This window comes from Sus scrofa, chromosome 14 (assembly GCF_054392235.1).
Source record: "Sus scrofa isolate SSC_HxYL_T2T_F1_AM1 chromosome 14, Sscrofa_HxYL_maternal_Yorkshire_Landrace_v2.0, whole genome shotgun sequence".
Taxonomy (NCBI): Eukaryota; Metazoa; Chordata; class Mammalia; order Artiodactyla; family Suidae; genus Sus; species Sus scrofa.
Genome location: NC_139396.1, coordinates 72675820 through 72697999, shown reverse-complemented (window position 1 = coordinate 72697999; position 22180 = coordinate 72675820). Strand labels below are relative to the sequence as shown.

Below are 22180 nucleotides of genomic sequence, written 5' to 3'. Positions count from 1 at the left end.
AGGCTTCCGGGTGAAGGCGGGCGCACAGCACGGCTTTGTCCGGCGAGGGAGAAGGACTGTTAGCTGGAGGTAGCGGCCAGGGCTCAGGTAGGCAAGTGTCCGCATGCGGCGCGGCCGCGCTGAGCACACCCCCGCTGCCCCACCGCAGTGGGCCACGTACATCCGCGCCACGGTGCGCAAGGAGCGCGGGCTGCCAGTGCTGGTGGAGCTGCTGCAGTCGGACACTGACAAGGTGGTGCGCGCCGTTGCTATCGCCCTGCGCAACCTCTCGCTGGACCGGCGCAACAAGGACCTCATCGGTGAGGACAGGGACTGGAGTCTAGGGTCCGGACCCCCTCCGTACTCCTCGCGCCCCCCTCCCGCCTGCACTGGCGCGCCCTCACCGCCCTGCCCGCAGGGAGCTACGCCATGGCAGAGCTGGTGCGAAATGTGCGCAGCGCGCAGGCCCCTGCGCTGCCGGGAGCCCGCCTGGAGGAGGACACAGTGGTGGCCGTGCTCAACACCATTCACGAAATCGTGTCCGACAGTCTGGATAACGCGCGCTCGCTGCTGCAGGCCCGTGGTGTGCCCGCGCTCGTGGCACTGGGCTCGGCCAGGTGGGTAGGGGAGTGGCGGGGGTCAGGGCTGGTCCCCCAGATAGGCGGGGCGGGGCCAGACGCTGACCCCGCCCCGGTCGCAGCCAATCCGCGCGGGAGGCGAAGGCCGCGTCCCACGTGCTGCAGACCGTGTGGAGTTACAAGGAGCTGCGTGGTGCCCTGCAGAGGGATGGCTGGACCAAGGCGCGCTTCCAGGTGAGGCCGCTGGCCCTTCCTCTCTCATTTTGCCCGGATGGGTCCCTCACGGGAGCACCGCTGACCCACTCTGTTTATGTATTACACCACTGCAGTCGACCGCTGCTAATGCTAAGGGGCCCAAGGCAGCTCCGAGCCCCGGAGGCTTGGACGACAGCACGCTGCCGCTGGTGGATAAGAGCCTCGGTGAGCACCGGGCAGGGCCCATCCCCAGGTTCAGGAGTACCTGCCCACCTGGCAGAGGCAGGGAGGGAAGTGGGTCCCCTCCAGGAAGATGGCCCCGCCCCCGCCCCTCCCCCTCCCGTCCTCCATTCTCTCTATGATGGCATCAAGCTGGGGGTAACAGTGCCAGCAGACAGAGGCCTAGCAGAGTGGTGTAAAGATGTTAGTGATAAAAGGTACCCAGGGTGGCAGAGGCCACCGGTAGTCCCCCACTTGCAACCAACCAGCCACCTGCCTGTGCTTTGCAGATGGTGGCGAGAAGCCAGGCAGCCGGGACATGATCCCCATGGAGGCACTTAGTTCGGGTGAGTGCAGGTGCTGGTGTGCTGTTTGTTTACCACGTGGCAAGGTGGGTTTGGAAAAGAGATCTGGTTTAGAGGTGCTCAGGAGTGAGGGCTGGGGCAGCCAGTTATGGTCACTGCCCAGATGTGCCCAGTCAGCCAGCTGAAGGGCGGCTGGAGAGTTCTGAGCCACTGTGGGGGAGTAAGCGAGAGGCTTCAAGGCCCCACTGTGAGAAGGCCTGATTCAGAGTGGGCAGTTGGAGGGCCTCTCCAGATGCACCCAGGCCCAGGGCCCCTTGCACCAGGACATTGGTTTCTTGGTGCCTGCTCCAGAGTTCCCTTCCTGCCTACACCCTGCAGATGGGTACTCCACCGTTGACCGGAGGGAGCGGAGAGCTCGAGGCAGTGACCCTACAGGGGAGGCCTCTGAAAAGGAACCGTTGAAAGTAAGTGGCTGTGGGCAGGTGTCCAGGGATTGCCTTGGGCCCGGGGTGGGACTCACTTGCAGGCCGGCCACTGGGCCAAGAGACTGGTTCAGGGAGTGGCCCTTCTGTCTCAGCAACCTCCCATTGGAGCCAGCCTGCGGGTGCAAGTGGTTGGAAGCTCATAGCCACTGGGAGAGAGGAGGCACAGGACAGAGGGCTGTTGGGGGAGCCTGAGCAAGCGTGTCTGCATCCCTCCCTGCATGCGTGTGCGTGCGATGGCCTGCATGGCCTCGCCTCCAGGGCAGCCCTTGATGCCTGCTCTGCGCCAATGCTTTGGGCACAGGACTCTTCTCAGCCACACTCACTCAGCAGCTCTGAGCCACACTTGCTCAGCTCCCTTTGCCCCCAGCCCTGCCCACTGACCACTCAGCCCCCACCAGCCAGCCCTGACTAACCTGCCTTGTTCTGCTTCTAATGCTCTCCTGCCCACTGCCTGTCTGCTGCAGCCCAACCCCACCAGGAAGGTTCCTCCTCTGGGGCCCAGCAGGCCCGCGGTCAGGCTGGTGGACGCCGTGGGGGATGCTAAGCCTCAGCCCGTTGACTCCTGGGTCTAGTTTGCATGCCGGGTACGTTTGTCTGACCTCCACCCACCCGACCTTGCCTATCCAGGCAGGACCTCACCTCGCTGGCTGTCTGCTCTATTCTCCCCGCGCGCTCCCCGCAGGCTGGCCTTGAGCTCAGCGGTCCTGTAAAGCCACGGGAGGGATGAAGGGCCAGAGTCTAAGAGGGAGGAGCTATCGGGTCCCGGAGGGCATGGGGCCAGATGGGGCAGGGGGTGGGGTCCCTCCACACCTTCGAACGCCCCAAGCACGGTCCCATCCTCGAGGACCTGCAAGTTGGGGGGCAGCTGCCCACGTCTGTCCACACCTCCATTCGCTCCACTTCCCGGTTCGCTCAGCCCGCCCTTCTCCCTTCTCAGGGTCTGGGCCCAGCCTTTGGTTCCTAGGATCTGATCTCCGAAGAAGGGACCTCAGCGCTGGCCGCGCAGAGCCAGCTGTGGAGCTCGGCGCCCCCTGGCGGCGGGGGCCGGTAGCGCCTCTCGACAGAGCCGGAGCGGGGGCGGGGGGGTGGGGCGGCCATTCTGGACACGTCTCCCTCCCCGCCCTCACTCTTTCCCTCCCAAGTCCTGGGCCAGTTAGTTCACCCACGTGGTGCTGTGTCCGAGTGAGAGGCTGGCGGGGCGCTGGCCGACCCAGGCGAGGGCCGCCTGGTGGGTCCTAGGGCCCCGCAGCCGTGCAGGGGGCGCTCAGGGAAGGAGTCGGACCTGGAGGGTGGAGGGGCTTCCCTGGGCCCCTAGTCTGGGGCTGCTCAGGGTCGGCGCACACGGAGGCTTTGGAGGCAGTGAGCAGGGGGTCAGGCTGCTTGCCCCACCCGCCCTTGGACGCGTGGGGCCCACAGCTGGGCCTCTCCTGCGCAGCTCTGGCCCGAGGGGCACTTCTGGGACTGACCTTTGGCAGCAGTGGGGGGACTGCTGTTCAGTGCCTGCTGTTTGCGACTTATAAACAAGAAAAACACTGACGAAAAGCATTAAAGACTGTATTGGTAAACATCTAAATTTTTGTAAGAAAACTTGAAAATTAAAAAAAGCAGTAAAGGAACTTTCTGTCTTCTGAGGCTCAACTCCCTCTCCACCACTGCCCCCTCATTTGCTGGGTGGGCGGAGGTGGCCCCCACCTCTGTGATGTCTGCTGTGTCCAGTGGGAGCTCACCTCCTAGGCCCCATGGCTGTTTCCCCACAGGCATTCTCATTCTATACACAAAGAGCAGTAGGCTTGATCCTGGGTGGTTAGCAGGGCCCTGAGTTCCGGGATAGTGTCCTGCCTGGTGGCTGGTCTTGGGCACAGGTGGACCCAATCAGGAGGGTGACCCTGGGATCTAGGACCCCAACCTCTGTTGGGACCCTGGGGAGCCTGAGGTGGCCAGAGATCAAACCCTTTAGGGGTCTTGAGGCTAGAACAGCAGGGTCAGGGCTGGTGGCACTGGATTTAGGTAGATACAGGCCAACTTCACTCCTTCATTTGCCAGCTGGGCAACCACAGAAGTGCCCCAGCTGGTCTTAGTGGGGCAGAGTGGGAGTGGGGCCGGTGTTTCCACTCTGCCCTGGGAGGCTGGGTGCTGGCCAGATTGCAGCTGGCGCTGCTGTAGGGCCGGCCATGTCCACCTTCCCCAGCGTGGGCCTGAAGCATGGATGGCTACCCTGTTCTGGTCTCCCAGGTGGGGTGGCCCCGGTTAGGCTCAGCCCTGCCTGGAGACATCCCCATGGGGCTATAGCAGGTACCGCGGCCTGGCCACAGAAGCAGCACTGAGCAGGGCTGACCCCTGGCACTGCTGTGGCCAGTCTACAGCCTTAGCGTCTGGGGTGGGGGTGGGGGCAGCATGTTTGATGCAAAGATGAGGACACCAGGGGACAAAAGGAGCAGTGTGGTGGCTGAAGAGAAGCACTCCATTCATCTTTTAGCTAAATACTCAAATCTTTCATTTCTATTGCAGTATATCTTTTAAACATGATATTGTATGTAAGATTATTAACAGCTGCTTTTAGTAAAGAAGTTGCATTTCTGACTTAAAAAAGAGGCGAAAGCTCTGGAATAGAGGTGTAGGGTGCCACTCCTGAGGCACTGCTGCCACCTGGTGATGACAGACCTCAAAGGCAGGCTGCATGCCTGCACAGCCCAACAGGTCCCCGCTTCCAGCATCTGCTGGGTTTGCCCTGTTGGCATGCTGGTGGGGGTGAGTGACACCGTCACAGGCACTGCCTGACTGACCTGGTTTTATAGGCAGATACTTTCCAGATTTATTGGGGTGATTTTGCAAGGTGAGCTGGTTGCACTTGGGGCGGACCCGTGTGGGCAGGCCTGGGCCTCACTGGCCTCAAGGGGGCTGCATGGAAGACAGACAGATAGATACTAGCAGAAGCGAAGTTGGCAGAAGTGGGTTCACTGCACCCTCCAGAACCAGGGTTGGAGAGGGAGCTGGCACAGGGCAGGCCGTCAAGGCTGTGCAGGGCTGCCTGGGCCCTTGTAGACAGCCTTCTCCAGGCCATCCACCATCTGCGAGTACTCCAGGTATGAGCTAAAGTGTGTACACTCGAAGCGGCCGCACCCTCGCACGTGTGCCAGGAAATCTGGGGCCCCCGGGCAGATGACGTTGTCGGCCAGCAACACCGTTCCCTTCCGCAGCAGGCCACATTCCTGTAGGACAGATGGACATTGGAGGGGTGGAGGAACAGGATGCTCAGTGAGCCTTGCCCCACCCAGCTCCCCTGGTAGTTCCCTCTGCAGGAAGGGCTCTGCACCCCAGCCCCTCCAGCATAGTAGGTGCTCATGAAGTGTGTGTGTGGGGGGGGTGAGGGGGTGATGGGGCTACAGACGTGACTAAGGCCAAGTTGGCCCTCAGTCACCTGGCACCAGGAACATGGGGCTTCTCCAGGTCAGAGAGATGCCTGGTGTCCAGAGCTGCTGGCGGTGGTCACTGGAGGTTCAGGACCACCCTGCTCAATCCTTGAGGCATCCCATCTCCACCAGCACCTGGACCCTGGTGGATCAGCGTTCTCCACCCGCTCTGCAGGAGGAGCCCCAGCAGGGTCATGTCCAATCTGGGGGAGTTGCTGCTTAAAACAATTACATAAAACCTTGATAAGAAATGTTTGCCTAAGGGAGGGGGTGAAGCTCAAAGCTCTCTTTACATAATCGTTAAATAAAAGCTAAAAAAAACACAGATACCAGAATCAAGCAAGGGGCCCCAAGCATGTCTTAAGTTGCCAGCAGGACCAGAGGTGTGGACGGGCACCTCCTGGTGGCTTAGGGATGCGGGGACCACTATGCACCCCTCCAGTCTCTCTGGTGGTGGTTCCCTTGCTTTCAGCCCTCAGGCAAGAATGGAAAACACAGCTGTGAGGTCAGTGAGGCTGGGACATCTGCAAGCCAGAATCTGAACAAAAACAGAGGGCAGCCCTGGAGGAGACGCCCCCCCCAACCCCAGCACCCCGCCCCAGGAGAGCACCTCAGATCTGGCAGCAAATGCATGAGCTGCTTGTGTATGCCGAAGGACATTAGGAGGGAACAAAAGCCAGGCTGCCCCCTGAGGGCTAGAACTGGATCCAGTGTCCCCTGACCCTGCCCTCCTTCCACCCACAGGAGTGTGGCCTGCTGCGGAAGGGTCCGGAAGGGGTCAGTCACACAGGCACTGTGCCTAGCCCTCCTGCCTCCTAGTCCTCCCCCTCTGGGGGAGCCGCCCTGCTGTGAGGACACCCAAACAACCAGTGGAGAGGCCTCAGTGACACCGAGCCCACCTCCAAGCAGCCTGTGGTCTGAACTGCCCACCTGCCCCGCCAGCCCCTCACCCTGACAGAGAGGGATGCTATCGGGCTGCACAGGGCATGTCCCCAATTTATGATTTCTCTTCTTCTGAGATAATTACCACCTTTGAACAAGCACAGTGAGAAAACTATTAGTTTCTTAGTTACAAAGGGCAATATTTGCTGCTTTTCTATCAATGCAGACCCCATAATTACCACACACACCAAAGCTGCTCAAACCGCCCCCCCGCTTGGCGACGTAAGTCCAGATGGGTGGCTGCCTGGTCCCTGCCCAGGTGTGCTCCCTACAGCCGCCCCAGCCCTGGCCTTGGGTACCCTCGCAACACCTTCCCACCACCACCCCCTCCACTCCGCACAGACAACAGGGTCTTCCTGGAAGACAGGTCTAACCTGCCCTCCCCTGCTGTACTCCTGCCTGTGCGTCAAACCTCACACGGCCCTGGCCACCACCACCCCTCTGCCTGACCCCAGAATACTTGTGCCCTTTCACACCCACCAGTCTAGTGCTGGCCCCTTCTCGCCACGTGCAGGTGCCTAGCCCTCCACACCCACACCAGAACCTCTTGGGGCAGGACCTGCCTGGCCTCCAGCTCTGGCTCCAGGGGCTGTGCCCCCCATGCTCAGCATCCCTCAGCACCAGGCATTGCCCAGCCTGTGGGGGAGCTGAGGTAGCCACCCCATGCTGGTTGGGCAGGGAGGCCATGATGGGCCAGAGTGTCCCAAACCACTAAGTGTCCCTTTGACAGCCCAGGAGGGATGAGGTGGTGGCCATCAGTGTTGAGCTCAGTGAGGGCTCCAAGCCCCACCTACCTGGGGACAACGCAGTCCCACTGGTCACCATTTGGTGCTGGCCGAGCAGCTGGCTCTGAGGGATGGACAGACTGGAGATGGGGGATGGGGGATAGGGGCACAGGGGCCGCACGACAAGGATCAGGATGGGTAGGGGAGCCGCACGGCCACTAGGCTGTCCTCCTCCTGCCTCCCCAGCCCTGGGCCCTCTCAGCCCAGGTGTTTTGGTCCCTAGATTCACCCTCCCTGCCACCTTGCCACCTGGTGGGACCCTGGCCACTCCCTCTGCCCAGAACCCCTCTCCTTCAGAATCCATGCTGCCTGGGCCCCTGAGCCCCCTGCTCCCCATCATGTCCTGACCTCAGGCGGGCCAGCCCAAGCCACTGGGCCCCCATGGCAGGGCTCAGCTGGGGAACCTGGCTCTTCAGGGGCTGAGGCCCATTGACCTAGCAGCCATGTGTAAGGCTCACCTCTAGCAGGAGCGTGTCTGGCAGGTACCGGTCCTTCCAGTGGTCAAGAAAGACCATGTCCAGCGTATCCACATCATATTTCTTCTTCAGCTGAGGGATGATGTCCTGGGATGCCCCGACGACAACGGTCACCTGGAAGAGCCCTTGTCAGTGTCCGGCCCCCAGGGCAAACAGCCCACCCAAACCCCATGCATGCCCACTGGCAATTTACTTTGGGGTTCTGGGAGACAGGTCCTGGCTCTGCCCGTTCCTCTGGGCAGTCTCAGGTCTCCTGCTCTGTAAAACTGGATGCCAGCCAGCTGGGTAAATGTGGCCTCGCTATGACCCAGCCCTCCCTGCTCTCCTGGTCCCCCAGAGTCTCAGTGTCCACATCTGTCATCCCTGGGACAGCAGCGTACCCTGTCCTGCAGGCCTGCGAAGTCCACCACCTGCTGGGCGATGGCAGCATTGTCAGGGTTAAGCTCGATGGTCAGCAGCCGGGCGCTGGGCAGCAGCAGGCGGGCCATGCGCACAGCCGAGTAGCCACAGTAAGCCCCCAGCTCCAGCAGCACAGAAGGACGCTGCTCCTGCACCACAGTGTCCACGATCTGGCCTGCGGGGGTGGAGATGAGCAGGCAAAGGGGCTGGTCCACTCCCACTCCTGGCTCAGCTCCCTCTCCACTGAGAGGCAGCCCCTCTCAACTCCAGCCCGTCAGGCCTTTGTGCTTTCCACACATGCTGTTCCCTCTTTCCCACCATTTTGGGTGACTCATGCTCATCCTGAATCAGAGCTGCCCTCTGTGGAAACCACACCCCACTGTGTCCTCAGGTGGCACTCAGAGCCTCCCAGCTTCCTTGAGCCAGACACTGTCAGAAGGTCCAAGGGGGCCAGACCGTGGCTATTACATCTGTCATCAGGGTCCAACTTCTGGGTACAGGGGGCATGTGACCCAGGCTAGAGGCCAAAGGTCAGGAGGTGGCCTGGGGGAGGGCCTGGAATCTGCACCAGGCAGGGTCCAAGGGTTGCTATATGCCTTCATGCCCAGCCAGAACACCCAGGAGGCACTGCCCGCCCTGTGCCAGCACTGGCTCTGCCAGATGGCGTGAGAGTGCAGGGCTCCCAAGGAGACTGCTGTGGCCTCTGGCCCCTGTGAGCAAGGCCACCTGGAACAGCACCTCCAGGGGCTTATCATCAAACATCCCTCCCTCTGCATGGGGACAGGGTCACGCGTGTCAGGGCCTGAACCTCACCGGGGTGTGGGAGACTGGGCCTCAGCCCACACCGGGGATCATGGCAACCATGGCCTCTCCCGTGCTGGCTGCCACACTGCCTACCTTTCTTTCTGCCCACGTGCATGGCCCACTCCTTCTGAGAGGAGTAGGTGTCGATGGTGTCCAGCACGCTCTCTGGGTCCCCCGCCACTGCGTGCTGCAGCACATATTGCAGAATGCGCTGTTCCTTGCTGCTGCCCATGAGGAGGTTCCTGACGGGAAGCAGGATAAACTCTTCCCAGGCAATGAAGATGAGAGAGCACTTCGGGTGTGGCAGCAGCCACAACAGTGTCAGCAGCACCAGGACCAAGGAGCAGACTGCCAGCAGCAGGGGCAGGGCCTCTAGCATCTGCGAAGGGGTGGGGCGAAGGGGAGGGCAGAAGGCTAGGGCCAGGCAGCCTCACGGCCCCCTGGGAGCACCACGCCCCTTGGCTTTAGCGACTGGCTCTCCTGGCTGATCCACCATCCCACTTTGGGAGTGCTGCTCTGCCCCTTTGTGCTGATGGGGCCAAAGGTTCAGAGGCCAGCCAGATGCCAGGTTGCCAGCTCCCAGTGAGCAGAGCCCCACCTGCAAACCACTTCCTGCTGCAGCCATGCCCCAAGTGAGAGCAGGTTCATCTTTCATCTAGCTGTCCTGCTGGGGGCTGCCAGTCACAGCTGCCCCCACCCCCAGCTGCCTCTTACCTTCCCTGGCAGCCTAAGGACATCACTTTCAGGGGGCCCTCTCCTGCACTCTCTGGCAAGGGCCCCTCTGGGCAATTGTCTGGGGCCCCAGTCAGATGAGCTGGTACTGGAGCAGAGGGTTAAGACAAAAAAGGATTAAATACCAAGAAAGGCGTGACGCTTCCTCTGGGACCCGTGGTCACTCAGGTCATACACAGGGAAAGGCCAATAGTCACTCATGGGGTCACACAAAGGGAAGGACCTTGGAAAGCCAGCGGCCACACAGGACCCTGCTCTCTGAGAAGCTCCCATCTCAACAGCAGGCAGGCCAAGGGTCTTAGAGGGGAGACCCTCCGGCACAGCACAGGACTGTAGACCCCAACACCCTAGACCATGAGGAGGAGCTTGGCAGGCAGAGCAGAGAATGAACAGGGAGGCGTGGACAGTGGCCTGTTTAAATGGGACAGAGTAAGCAGGGGTGAGTGGGTCAGAGTGGTCCCGCCAGCTCTCCCCCTGCCCCACTCTGGCCAGATGGCTCCACCCCCACACTCTTCCTCTGAGCTCAGCAGCAAAGGATGGATCTTTTTTGTGTGTGTCTTTTTAGGGCCATACTCCTGGCATACGGAAGTTCCCAGGCTAGGGGTCAACTGGCTACACTAAAGCCACAGCAATGCGGGATCAAAGCCGCATCTATGACCTACACCACAGCTCATGGCAATGCCAGATCCTTAACCCACTGAGTGAGGCCAGGGATTGACCTTCGTCCTCATGGATACTAGTCAGGTTCGTTAACCACTGAGCCACAACGAGAACTCCTTAGGGGGGTTTTAAGGGGCTTGCCAAGCACACTTTCCAAACCTGCTTCTTGACAGAAGAGAGGGGAGGGGCAAAGCTCTGAGCAGAATGCTATTATCTCCTGACTCCCGCCTCACGGCAGGGGCCTCCTGGGAGGGACAGCCACAGAGGTCTGGTTGGGTCTGTATGAGGCCACCACCAGTGACACTTTAGCATCATGAGAGCCTGAAAGAAGTTGAGGAAAGTTCCTGTCATGGCGCAGTGGAAACAAATCTGACTAGGAACCATGAGTTGCAGATTCGATCCCTGGCCTCACTCAGTGGGTTAAGGATCCAGCGTTGTTGTGAGCTGTGGTGTAGATCGCAGACACGGCTCGGATCTGGCGTTGCCGTGGCTCTAGCATAGGCCGGCAGCAACAGCTCCAATTAGACCCCTAGCCTGGGAACCTCCATATGCTGTGGGTGCGGCCCTCAAAAGAAAAAAAAAAAAAAAGAAGTTGAAGGAGACACATAAATGAAAACACATCCGGAGTTCCCATTGTGGCGCAGTGGTTAACGAATCCGACTAGGAACCATGAGGTGGCGGGTTCGGTCCCTGCCCTTGCTCAGTGGGTTAAGGATCCGGCATTGCCCTGAGCTGTGATGTAGACTGCAGACGCGGCTCGGATCCTGAGTTGCTGTGGCTCTGGTGTAGGCCGGTGGCTTCAGCTCCGATTCAACCCCTAGCCTGGGAACCTCCATATGCCGCGGGAGTGGCCCAAGAAATAGCAACAACAACAATAACAAAAAAGACAAAAAGACAAAAAAAAAAAAAATTCCACATTTACGGACTGGAGACTGACACTGTCAAGATGTCATCATTACCTGCGGAGACCCTCAGACACAATGCAACACCCACCCTGAAGGTCATATGGAGTCTTAAGGGACCCACATGAGCCAAAACAATTCTGGAAAAGAATGAAGCTAGAGGACTCACACATCCTGATCTCGAACCTACCATGAAGCTACTGCAGTGTGGTTCTTGCACAAGACCAATGGACAGAACTGAGAGGCCAGAAACAAACCCTCACATTGGTGTTTACAAGGTGTCAGGACCCCTCCATGGGAGAGTTCACAGTTGGCTCTGGGACAACTAGAATTCCACCCACAAGAGGGCGTACCTCACACCACATACAAAAAATAACTCAAAATGCACCCAAGACCTGACTTGAAGAGTGAAATCACAAAACTCTTAGAAGAAAACACAGTAAATCTTCATGGCCTTGAATTTGGCAATGGAATCTTAGAGATGACACCAAAAGCACAGGCAACAAAAGACAAATAGATACATTCAATTTCACTAAATTAAAAACTTTGTACATCAAAGGACACTATCAGGAGAGCCAAGGACCACCCACGTAGTGGGAGAAAATAATCTGCAAACCACATATGTGATGCGGGTTAAAATCCTGAATATATAAAGAACTCCTACAACTCAAAGACAAAGAGATGGCAACCCCACTAGAATATGAGCAAAGGAACTGAATAGACATATTCCCAAAAAAGACAAACTGCTGACCAATAAGCACGTGAAAATATGCTCGGCAGCACTGGTCACTAGGGAAATGCCAATTAAAACCACAAGGTACCACTTCACACCCATCAGGTTGACTGCCCCCCCCCAAAAAAAAGGGACATGCAAGCATGGGTGGGATGTGGAGAAATCAGAAACTCATGCACGTCTGATCGGAACATAGGACGATGCAGCTGCTGTGGAAAACAGTTGGCAGTTCCTCAAAAAGTTAAATATAGAGTTACATGTGATCCAGCAATTCTACTTCTGGGTGTGTCCCCAAAAGAACTGAGAGCAGGGACTTGCACCTAAACTTTGTCCACCGTACACTCACAGCAGCAGGAGTCACAGTGGCCAAGAGGTGGAAACAGATGAACGGATGAAGGAAGCCCTGTCAGCGGCCACTCATCATTAAAATGAATAAAGTGCGGGTTAACACACCACAAGGAAAGCAGTGCTGACACCTCTGCCACATCATGGCTGAGCTGGCGGATGTGGCACTCGGGGGACTGGGCCAGACACAGTAGGACAGACACTGTGATTCCACTCATACGAAATACATGGAAGAGGCAAATCCAGGGACAGAAAGCAGAATAGAGGGTACCAGAGGTTGGGGAGGGTGGTCATTGCTGCTGAACGGGGACAGTTTCTGTTGGGAATAGTGAAAAAATTCTGAAAACAGTGGCAATGCTTATACAACTATGTGAATGCATTTAGCACCACCAAGCTGTATGCTTAGAAATGGTTGAAAAGTTAAATTTAACTTAGGTATGTTTCACCACAGTAAAAACAGTGGAAAACAAAGAAAATAAGCAACCATGTTTCTTTTCTTTTCTTTTTTTTTTTTTTTTTTTTTTTTTTGGCTTTTTGCTATTTCTTTGGGCCGCTCCCACAGCATATGGAGGTTCCCAGGCTAGGGGTCGAATCAGAGCTGTAGCCACTGGCCTACACCAGAGCCACAGCAACGCAGGATCCAAGCCGCGTCTGCAACCTACACCACAGCTCAGGGCAATGCCGGATCCTTAACCCACTGAGCAAGGGCAGGGACCGAACCCGCAACCTCATGGTTCCTAGTCGGATTCGTTAACCACTGCGCCACAATGGGAACTCCAAGCAACCATGTTTCTGATCCTCCCTGTTCCAGAAAGAAAAAGGGATGTGCCACAGCCCACAGGGAAGCAGGATCCAGAAAAAACAGCACAACTCCCATCTCCCAGGGCCCAGATGCATGGGAGTCTCTGTGCCCGCTGAGCCTGACAGGGTTGCCTGGGCATCTGAGGGGTTGCCTGTTGCGCGGTGCACCCTGGCCCCCTCTGTGGGGAGGGGAAGGGCCTTCCTGCCTGAGCTTCCTCCCAAAGCCCCAGGTGCAGACCCTGCATCCATTGCCCACAAGGTGTCTCCTAGGCTGGAGTCTGTCCAGGCTCCTGCAGGGCCGCCTCAATCCTCCCTAGGAACTTTCTTGAGCCCTGCTGCCATTGTGCCATCCAACTGCCCTGCTCACTTCCTTCTAGTCTGCATGGCATCCTTGCTAAGGAGAAGGTGAGTCTTCAGTGGTTCCCAGAGGCCTTTCCTTGCACCACACCCCCAACTTCCTGCAGCCTCTGCTTGAGCCCCTGCCTCCTCTGCCCTCTGTCCATGCCGCCAGGCCTTTCTCTTCCCCTCCAGCCCCCCATCTCCCACGGCCACTGACACCTTAGGCCCCTGCCCCACTAGGGGCTCTCAAGGGATTCAGAGACCTCCAAAAGTAACCACCTGAAGTTGAAAAAGAAAAAAGAATTGGAGGGAGTTCCCATTGTGGTGCAGCCCAAATGACTCTGACTAGTATTCATGAAGGTGAGGGTTGGATCCCTGGCCTTGCTCAGTGGGTCGGGGTCCAGCACTGCCGTGAGCTGTGGTGTAGGTGGCAGATGTGGCTTGGATCCCACATTGCTGTGGCTGTGGGGTAGGCCAGTGGCTATAGCTGTGATTTGACCCCTAGCCTGGGAACTTCCAATGGGGTGGGTGCGGCCCTAAAAAGAAAAAGAAAAAAGAATTGGAAACAGTGACTCCACACCTCCCTAAGATTATATATCAGGACAGAGAAAAAGTCTTAAAGGTCTCCTCACAGATGCTGGTAGAAAGCTTTAAGTCTTCAAATTGAACAGGTAATTAATCTACCCTACCTGTCACAATACAATTTGGATAAAAATATAAAATGGAGCAAAGACAAGGTCCAAGATTTACATAAACTATTGATTTTTATGTACGTGTATTCATGCTTGAGGCATAGCTAAAATTTTCTAACGAAAACCATAAGATCTCTGTTTGCACATCTGTATGTTTATGTGTGATTGTATTTTTTTTATATATTTTCCTACCTCCAGATGGTATTACCAAGTTAAGTTATAAAATCCCTTTATAGGAGTTCCCATTGTGGCTCAGCAGAAATGATCTGACTAGTATCCATGAGGATGAAGGTTCGATCCCTGACCTTGCTCAGTTGGTTAAGGATCTGGCTTTGCCATGAGCTGTGGTGTAGGTCGCATATGTGGCTCAGATCCCGCATTATTGTGGCTGTGCTATAGGCCGGCAGCTACAGCTTCGATTCAACCCCTAGCCTGGGAACCTCCATACGCTGAGGGTGCAGCCCTAAAAAGGCAATCAATCAATCAACAGGTAAAGTAATTAATTAATTTAATTAAATCCCTTTATAGCTATCCTAGGAGTTTCTGTTGTGGCTCAGTGGGTTAAGAACCCAACATAGTGTTAATCCCTGGGTTAAGGATCTGGCATTGCCATGAGCTGCAGCATAGGTCACAGATGTGGCTTGGATCTGGTGTTGCCATGTCTGTGGTATAGGCCCGCGGCTGAAGCTCCAGTTAGATCCCTAGCCTGGGAACTTCCACATGTTACAGGTGCAGCCATAAAAAGAAAAAGAAAAAGATTTCTAAGCTAATTGGCTTCAGAGGAACAAGAATTTATATAAATTAAATACTTCCAGAACTCCCAGAAATATAAAAACCAACCAAACTGTTTTCAAAGTTCATGTTACTTGGTAAACCTTTGCTAAATAAAACTAGTTTAATATTATTGATTTCATAAAACGTGTATCTTTTAGAGTTGTCAACATTAAATATACTGCAAATATAGATTTTTATTCTACTTACTTTACTAGTTAAATAACCTCATTTGCATCCATTAGATGTTTAAGATTATACAAAGGATAAATTTGATTTTAAGCAAATCTGGTCACTGTTCTGACAAACTTTATTTCAGTAAAAATTGTGTCTTATAATATGTCTGCCTAAAAACAGTTTCCAAAATCTTTTTGGTAACTTGCAACCTTATTTATGTCAAGTTAAGTTAAAAAATAGATATTCATTGAATATCTAAATAACTTCTCAACAGATAGAGTGCTGAAACATTCATTATCAGGCATGCTTAAGTTTATATACTTTTGGCTTCTCATGTTTATATGATACAAAGAGGCTAAAGATATTTGGGTGTGTTAACATACATGTTCTTGCCACCGTCAAACAATTTGTACTGTGAAAAGCATCCTCCTTACAGATTATGAGGTGTTATATTCACAACCTTTGCTAATCTGCCCCAGAATACTGGCATATGAACATTTCTTAGTTTTCTCTGTAAAATAAGGTTGCTAATGGTTAAAAATCATAATCAATGTGTGAGACTAAAACTACTACCAGACTTAGAGCAAAGGGAATCAACTTTGTATACAAAGTAGGGAGGAAAATAGGATGTGTTCTTATGTGAAAAGTATGCAGAGAATGTCGGATGTGTTTTTGTTAAGGGAGGGAGAGTCACTCTGTCCTAAAGTAAAATAAAAAAGAGGGAAATAAACCTGAATTAATAAAGTTGCAGTTTTGTGGGAAAGGAATTTTTTGTGAAGTCACAGCTGGCTAAGATTAAATAGATTTGTATATACATGTTCAACACTGCTAATTACTAGTAAAAGGCAAATCAAAACTACTATGAGGTACCACCTCATACCAGTCAGAATGGCCATCATCAAAACGTCTATAAATAACAAATGCTGGAAAGCGTGTGGAGAAAAGGGAACCCTCTCATATTGTTGGTGGTAGTGTAAATTGGTGCAGCCACTTATGAAGAAGAATATGGAAGTTCCTGGAGTTCCCGTCGTGGCGTAGTGGTTAACGAATCCGACTGGGAACCATGAAGTTGCGGGTTCGGTCCCTGCCCTTGCTCAGTGGGTTAACGATCCGGCGTTGCCGTGAGCTGTGGTATAGGTTGCAGACGCGGCTTGGATCCTGCGTTGCTGTGGCTCTGGTGTAGGCCAGTGGCTACAGCTCCGATTCGACCCCTAGCCTGGGAACCTCCATATGCTGTGGGAGCGGCCCAAGAAATAGCAAAAAGACAAAAAAAAAAAAAAGAAAAGAATATGGAAGTTCCTCAAAAAACTAAAAACAAAGTAGCCACATGATCCTGCAATCCCACTCCTAGGCCTATAACTGGAGAAAACTCTAATTCAAAAAGATGCATGCAGCCCAATGTGCACAGCAGCACTATTCACAGTAGCCAAAACATGGAAGCAACCTAAGTGCCCTCAACAGATAAATGGATAAAGAAGATGTGAAATAGATAGATATAATCTCAGCCATAAAAAGAATGAAATATTGCCATTTGCAGCAACATGGATGCAACTAGAGATTATTTAAAAAAAAAAAAAAGGATTTTTTTTTTTTTTTGCTTTTTAGGGCTGCACCCACAGCATAAGGAGGTTCCCAGGCTAGGGGTCAATTCAGAGCTATAGCTGCCAACCTATGCCACAGCCACAGCAACATGGGATCCAAGCTGTGTCTGCCACCTGCACCACAGCTCACAGCAACGCCAGATCCCTGACCCCCCTGAGTGAGGTCTGCACACATAGCATGTGGATGCTCTGGGGCCAAGGATTGAACCTGGATTGCCATTAACAACCCAAGCCGCTGCAGTAACAACACCAGAACCTTAACCTGCTGAGCCACGAAAGAACTCCTATAAAGTTTTCTTAAACAAGCCTGAACATCAGTAGTGTACCTACACAAAACTAAAATGACAAAGAGTTCTTAGATTACTGGTCTGCCTTTTTTTTTTTTTTTGGCAGCAGCTCCAGCAGGATCAACCCTGTGTCCCAGCGCTCCAGAGACACTGCCCATCCCATTGCACCACAGCGGAACTTCTATTAGTCTGCTTTAAATAAGAGATTGTAAATGGTTTCTCTTTACTTTTTGAATAGTCTTCCTAGGAAAACAAAGCTCCTGTGTCTTCAAATACAAAACCAAGCTACCTGTGCACCTCGTGACTCAGGAGATCCGCAGGTCCCCAGGTCAAGGGCCCAGGTCTTCTGTACTCGTGCTTCCTCCTGTGTCACTTGGTTAGGTGGATAACCAACTATTGTTTTGCAGTAAACTGGGATCCCATTTAATCAAGTGTTCCAACCTGCAGATGTTTTTGACAACTGTCTCCCCAAAGCAATCCTAAATGAAGACTGGATTTCAAAATGGTGTGGGCATTTCCCAGAGGGTCCTTGGAAAATCCCAATGGTTTATACTTTTCACCTCGTAAAAGGAGGGGTGTTAGAAATAATTAGGCCTAGGAGTTCCTGTCGTGGCGCAGTGGTTAACGAATCCGACTAGGAACCATGAGGTGGCGGGTTCGGTCCCTGCCTTTGCTCAGTGGGTTAAGGATCCGGCGTTGCCGTGAGCTGTGGTGTAGACTGCAGACGCGGCTCGGATCCTGAGTTGCTGTGGCTCTGGTGTAGGCAGGCAGCTACAGCTCCAATTCGACCCCTAGCCTGGGAACCTCCATATGCCACGGGAGTGGCTCACATAAAGGCAAAAAGACAAAAAAAAAAAAAAAGAAATAATTAGGCCTAGGAGTTCCCTTGTGGTGCAGTGGGTTAAGGATCCAACATTGTCATTGCAGCCACTCAGGTTACTGCTGTAGTGTGGGTTCAGCCCGTGGCTCAGGAACTTCTATATGCTGTGGGCATGGCCAAAAAAATTAGGTTTATCTGTTACATTCAGTTGCATGGGAAGCACTGTCAAATAAGAGATGCTTAAACTTTCCCCACAAAATATTTGTACAGGTAAATGTTATTAGCTAAGTATTTCAGAAATTGGTCAATGCTCTTGCTTTCCATATATCCTGGTATAAAGTTATCACTCATAATTCCAGTTCATATATATATATGTGTGTGTATATATACATATATGTGTGTGTGTGTGTGTGTGTGTTTTGTTTTGGGGTTTGTTTGGAGGGTTTTTTTTTTTTTTGCTTTTTTAGGGTCGCACTGTGACGTATGTAAGTTCCCAGGCTAAGACTTGAGTCAGAGCTATAGCTGCCAGCCACAGCCACCGCAACGCGGGATCTGAGCTGTGTCTTTGACCTACACTACAGCTCATGGAAATGCTGGATCCTGGAATGCTAGATCCTGAGCAGGGCCAAGGATAGAACCCACATACTCATGGATACTAGTTGGGTTCATTACCACTTAGCCATGACGGGAGCTCCATTCCAGTTAATATTTTAGGAGTTCCCATTGTGGCACAGTGGTTAACGAATCTGACTAGGAACCATGAGGTTGCAGGTTTGATCCCTGGCCTTGCTCAGTGGGTTAACGATCTGGCATTGCCGTGAGCTGTGGTGTAGGTCGCAGATGTGGCTCGGATCCCGCATTGCTGTGGCTCTGGCATAGGCCAGTGGCTGCAGCTCCTACTGGACTCCTAGCCTGGGAACCTCCGCATGCTGCGGGAGCGGCCCTAGAAAAGGCAAAAAGACAAAAAAAAAAAAAAAAAAAATATATATATATATATATATAAAATGGTGTGTGTGTTACAGAAACAGCCAAATTTCCTGTTGCTTGTGTTTTTAGAATAAATCTCATTAGCTCCTTTTTTTCTTTTTCTTTTTCCTTATTAGGGCCACACCCACAGCATATGGAGGTTCCCAGACTAGGGGTCAAATGAGAGTTACAGCTGCCTACACTACAGCCACAGCAACACAGGATATGAGCTGAGTCTACAACCTACACCACAGCTCATGGCAACGCCAGATGGTCAACCCATTGAGCAAGGCCAGGGATCGAACCTGCATCCTCATGGATGCTAGTCAGGTTCGTTTCCGCTGAGCTACGTCAGGAACTCCACTCTCATGAGCTCTTTAAGAATTGCCATTTTAAGTCTTCTGTCAGCTGCAGATAATTTTGTCTCACTCTGATGCTTCTCCAAAAGCATGTGAACTGGGCTGCAGGCCAGAATACTTCATGAGCAACAAAGAGCACCTGCCTCAGAGACCCACAGAAGAGGCTGTGCAGGGACCTCTGACCAGGGGTCAACCAGAACTCAGAACTCTGCTGGAGAAGCCCATGGGCTCGAAATGGCTAACCCAAGGTCAAGCGGAACAAAATATAACTACAGGAGACTAGGTAAACTGATAAAGGAAGAATACTGTTGGCTGTTTAATGTTCCGTTTTCTGGATATTAAAAAAAAAAAAAAAAAAACACCTTTCCCTTTTCTCTTAAGCTATCTCTGACTCATAACAATCTGGTAAGTTTTATTTCTGTAAAGAAAATTAAAGCCTTTATCTTTTTCTTACTGCCTGATCATTCCAAAAACCATAAACTATTATTGAGTATCTACTTTCGTGGCAATATAGTTATCTGTACAGGTTTAATAAGAATCTGTTCTTCTTGTGACAGGACATAACTGAAAACCTTGGTTGTATTACCAAGGAATGTCATATTTGACATGACATGGAGTCAGCTCTGATTAGACAGTTTTAAGGAACCGAGGTCACTTTATGGAACCAAGGCTTACAAAGCCCTCTAGAAAACCCAACCTGAGGCCTGGCAACCAGGGTCCCCAGACTCTCAGAGAACAAAATAGGTCACCTTCTGCAGGCCCAATATCCTGCAAATTGGGGGGGGGGGGCTTGAGCAGAGAGGAATTCTACAAGGAATTGTTCACCAAGTCTACAGGTGAAGTGTGATGGCACATTCCTGACTGGATTTCCTAGCCATGGAAACTTTTGAAGTCCAATCTGAGATTCCCTGTAAAAACCTACACTGAGCGAACTTTAAAAAAGGCTCTGTGTCAACTATTATTCTCGGTGCACTTATATGAATAATCAGCCCAAGTCTAGGGAGACCTGAACTATTTTGTAAACAAAAACATGACTGTGATTACCTTCGACCAAAAAGGGAAATGGGAGTTCCTGTTGTGGCTCGGTGGTCAACAAATCCGACTAGGAACCATGAGGTTGTGGGTTCGATCCCTGGCCTTGCTCAGTGGGTTAAGGATCCGGCGTTGCCGTGAGCTGTGGTGTAGGCCAGTGGTCGTCTGTAGGTTGCAGATGAGGCTCAGATCCCGCGTTGCTGTGGCTGTGGCGTAGGCCAGTGGCTACAGCTCCGATTAGACCCCTAGCCTGGGAACCTCTATATGCTGCGGGAGTGGCCCTAGAAAAGACAACAACAACAAAAAAACAAAAAACAAAAAAACAAAAAGGGAAATGACCACAGAGAGCAATTTTGTCCCAGTGGAGAAAATAATACAAACTGTGGGTCATAAGGGTCCAGGCCTGTCCTTCGTGTCTGAGGTCTGACATGTAAACCAGACTGCACTGTCACCTCACATTGTTGCCCCTCACCAAACCCCCAGTTCTTTCTGTTTCCTCAATATCTGCTACAACTCTCCAAATATTCATTTTCCCCATTTTCCTCCCTCCCTCTGGCTCAGTGTCACTAAGAACTAAAAGCCGACTGCTCAGAACCTTCCTGGATTTGGGTGTCCTGTAGCTGCCCTGCCCTCAGGGTCTGACAAAGTCCTGAAAGCTGAAGGCAGACCAGGTGGCAGGAACTTCAGAGAACCCCTCACCACCACCCGTCACATGTGGGCCATTACATTCAGCCATCAAAAATCCCATGTCCCTTGGGCTCTGCACCAGGACACGGGCTTGCCTGCAACTCTGATGTCTATGCCATCAGCACAGATATTCACACTGCAAGCCAGGAAATCCATCTGGCTGCCACTATGGCCTCATCCCACCAACTAAAGATGCTGAGAATTGAACATCCGAAATCTTCTCAACTGGCTGACCTCAGGACTCAAAAACAGGGTTTACTGTTGGCTCCAACCATTCAGCAATGAGATTCTCCCTGACAGACCCCAACCAGGCCCCTCAGAGCCCTCTTCTCCACCTATAAAGGCCTCCTATAAAGACTGGAACAAACACTAACTGTGCCACAAAGCTCAAGGCCACTTCTGCAGGGTAGCCCAGCCTCCCAAGATGCCTGCCAACACTTACTGCTTGCAAAGAAAGCAACCATTGTAGCCGCACCTCCCAGCTTCTGCAGGAAGGCAGGAGCCCAAATTCCAGCTACTGTGTAAATGGGTGTCACATGGACCATGGTCTCTTTCCACTTTTTGTAATTTTTCACTCCCTGACTCTCTCAAGCCTCAATGTCTGCCGCATTTCTCCTTTTATCTTTTTTTCTTTTTCTTTTTCTTTCTTTTTTCTTTTTTTTTTTTAGGGCTGCCCTGCGGCATATGGAGGTTCCCAAGCTAGGGGTCGTAGCCATAGCTCCTTAACCCACTGAGCAAGGCCAGGGATCCAACCTGCGCCCTCATGGATCCTAGTCAGATTCATTTCCGCTGGGCCACCCTGGGAACTCCCCCACCCTCCTTTTAAAGGCCCAGCCCTCTCTGAGTAAGTCTAGAGGGATTCAAGTCCTTCCTCTACTGTGCAGTTACCAGAGTCTGCTGTGTTCTCCTAACTCCAGTCTTCGGGCAAGCCTCAAGGATGCCCCAGGAGTGGAAAGCCCTGGCAAGCAGCAGTATTCAGGAATCCGGCTGGAAAAGCCTAAAAGGCTGGTCTGGGGCAGGTCATACCCCAGCTTCCCCTTCCTGGTGGGGCAGCCAATCTGCTGAAAGGAAAGGCCCAGGGCAGTCCAGGGCCTGCCAGCAGTGCCCCTGGGAGGTGGTTAGGCCCCTTGACCATACCCCACAGTTGTCTCCCTCCAGAGGTCAAGGGCAGTGAGTCAGACTCTGATTCTGAAACCTGGTCCAGGTCCAAGCTCTCCCAGAAGCCACCCTCAACCCCAAGGTCTGAGTCCTGGAGGCTTGTAGTGGCCCCTGTGACCAAGTGGACCTGCACCACGACTCCCCCTCCCTCCCACCACCGGCCCCCATATCAGTAGACCCCACCTCATGTCCAGAGCCCCCACCCCAGGTCAGAGACCCCATCTCAGGTCAGAGACCCCACCACGGGTGGGAGCCTCCCCATGTCCAGGGATCCCGTCCCCGCCCCATGTCCGGAGAACCCCCTCCACCCCAAGTATGGAGATCCCCATCCCAGGTCCGAACCCCCATCCAGGTCCGGAGAACCCCACCCCAGGGGGAACTCCACCAGAGTCCTAATTCTCCCCGACATCCGAGGCGCCCTGATCGGCCCCAGACGCCCACTCCTCGTCTGGACCCCACCTGGTGGACCCTCGCGGGCGCACCCACCTTGTGCAGCCGTCCGTGCAGGCAGCGCGGCAGACAGCCCGGTCTGGCCGAGGAC

The 22180-nt window shown here is 53.3% G+C and overlaps 2 protein-coding genes across 18 annotated transcripts in view; one reads left to right on the top strand and one right to left on the bottom strand.

Moving 5' to 3' along the window:
• The window catches only part of ARVCF (ARVCF delta catenin family member), a 36150-nt gene extending 32773 nt beyond the window's left edge, over positions 1-3377 (top strand). For 8 of the 14 annotated variants that reach the window (XR_014826121.1, XR_014826119.1, XM_084994139.1 and 5 more), the window contains 8 exons: positions 149-299; positions 398-596; positions 680-791; positions 887-977; positions 1262-1318; positions 1655-1740; positions 2226-2345; positions 2699-3377. Coding sequence is in view for 10 of the 14 variants with exons in the window: in XM_084994139.1 (XP_084850265.1) it covers positions 149-299; positions 398-596; positions 680-791; positions 887-977; positions 1262-1318; positions 1655-1740; positions 2226-2333 (804 nt within the window). In the remaining 4 variants the exon portion in view is untranslated. The remainder of the gene's footprint in view (positions 1-148; positions 300-397; positions 597-679; positions 792-886; positions 978-1261; positions 1319-1654; positions 1741-2225; positions 2346-2698) is intronic. The other 6 variants (XR_014826120.1, XR_014826118.1, XM_084994141.1 and 3 more) reach the window with 1 other exon arrangement.
• On the bottom strand, positions 3300-22164 carry COMT (catechol-O-methyltransferase). 4 transcript variants are annotated; one of them, XM_084992891.1, is made up of 6 exons: positions 22126-22164; positions 21370-21539; positions 8671-8956; positions 7755-7948; positions 7357-7488; positions 3300-4970 (listed from the first exon to the last, which is right to left on the bottom strand). In XM_084992891.1, the coding sequence occupies exons 3-6, from the start codon at positions 8954-8956 to the stop codon at positions 4770-4772; spliced, it is 813 nt and encodes a 270-aa protein (XP_084849017.1). In that variant the 5' UTR covers positions 21370-21539; positions 22126-22164; the 3' UTR covers positions 3300-4769.
• Positions 22165-22180: the final 16 nt, after the last annotated feature.

Bases quoted from the DNA above. Each gene is read 5' to 3' on its own strand.
- COMT (XM_084992891.1), bottom strand. From the start codon at position 8,956: ATGCTAGAGGCCCTGCCCCTGCTGCTGGCAGTCTGCTCCTTGGTCCTG. The intron at 7,949-8,670 runs GTAGGCAGTGTG...CCACCCCCGCAG, and splicing joins GCACGTGGGCAGAAAGAAAG to GCCAGATCGTGGACACTGTG. The intron at 4,971-7,356 runs GTGAGCCTTACA...TCTGTCCTACAG, and splicing joins CAGACACGCTCCTGCTAGAG to GAATGTGGCCTGCTGCGGAA.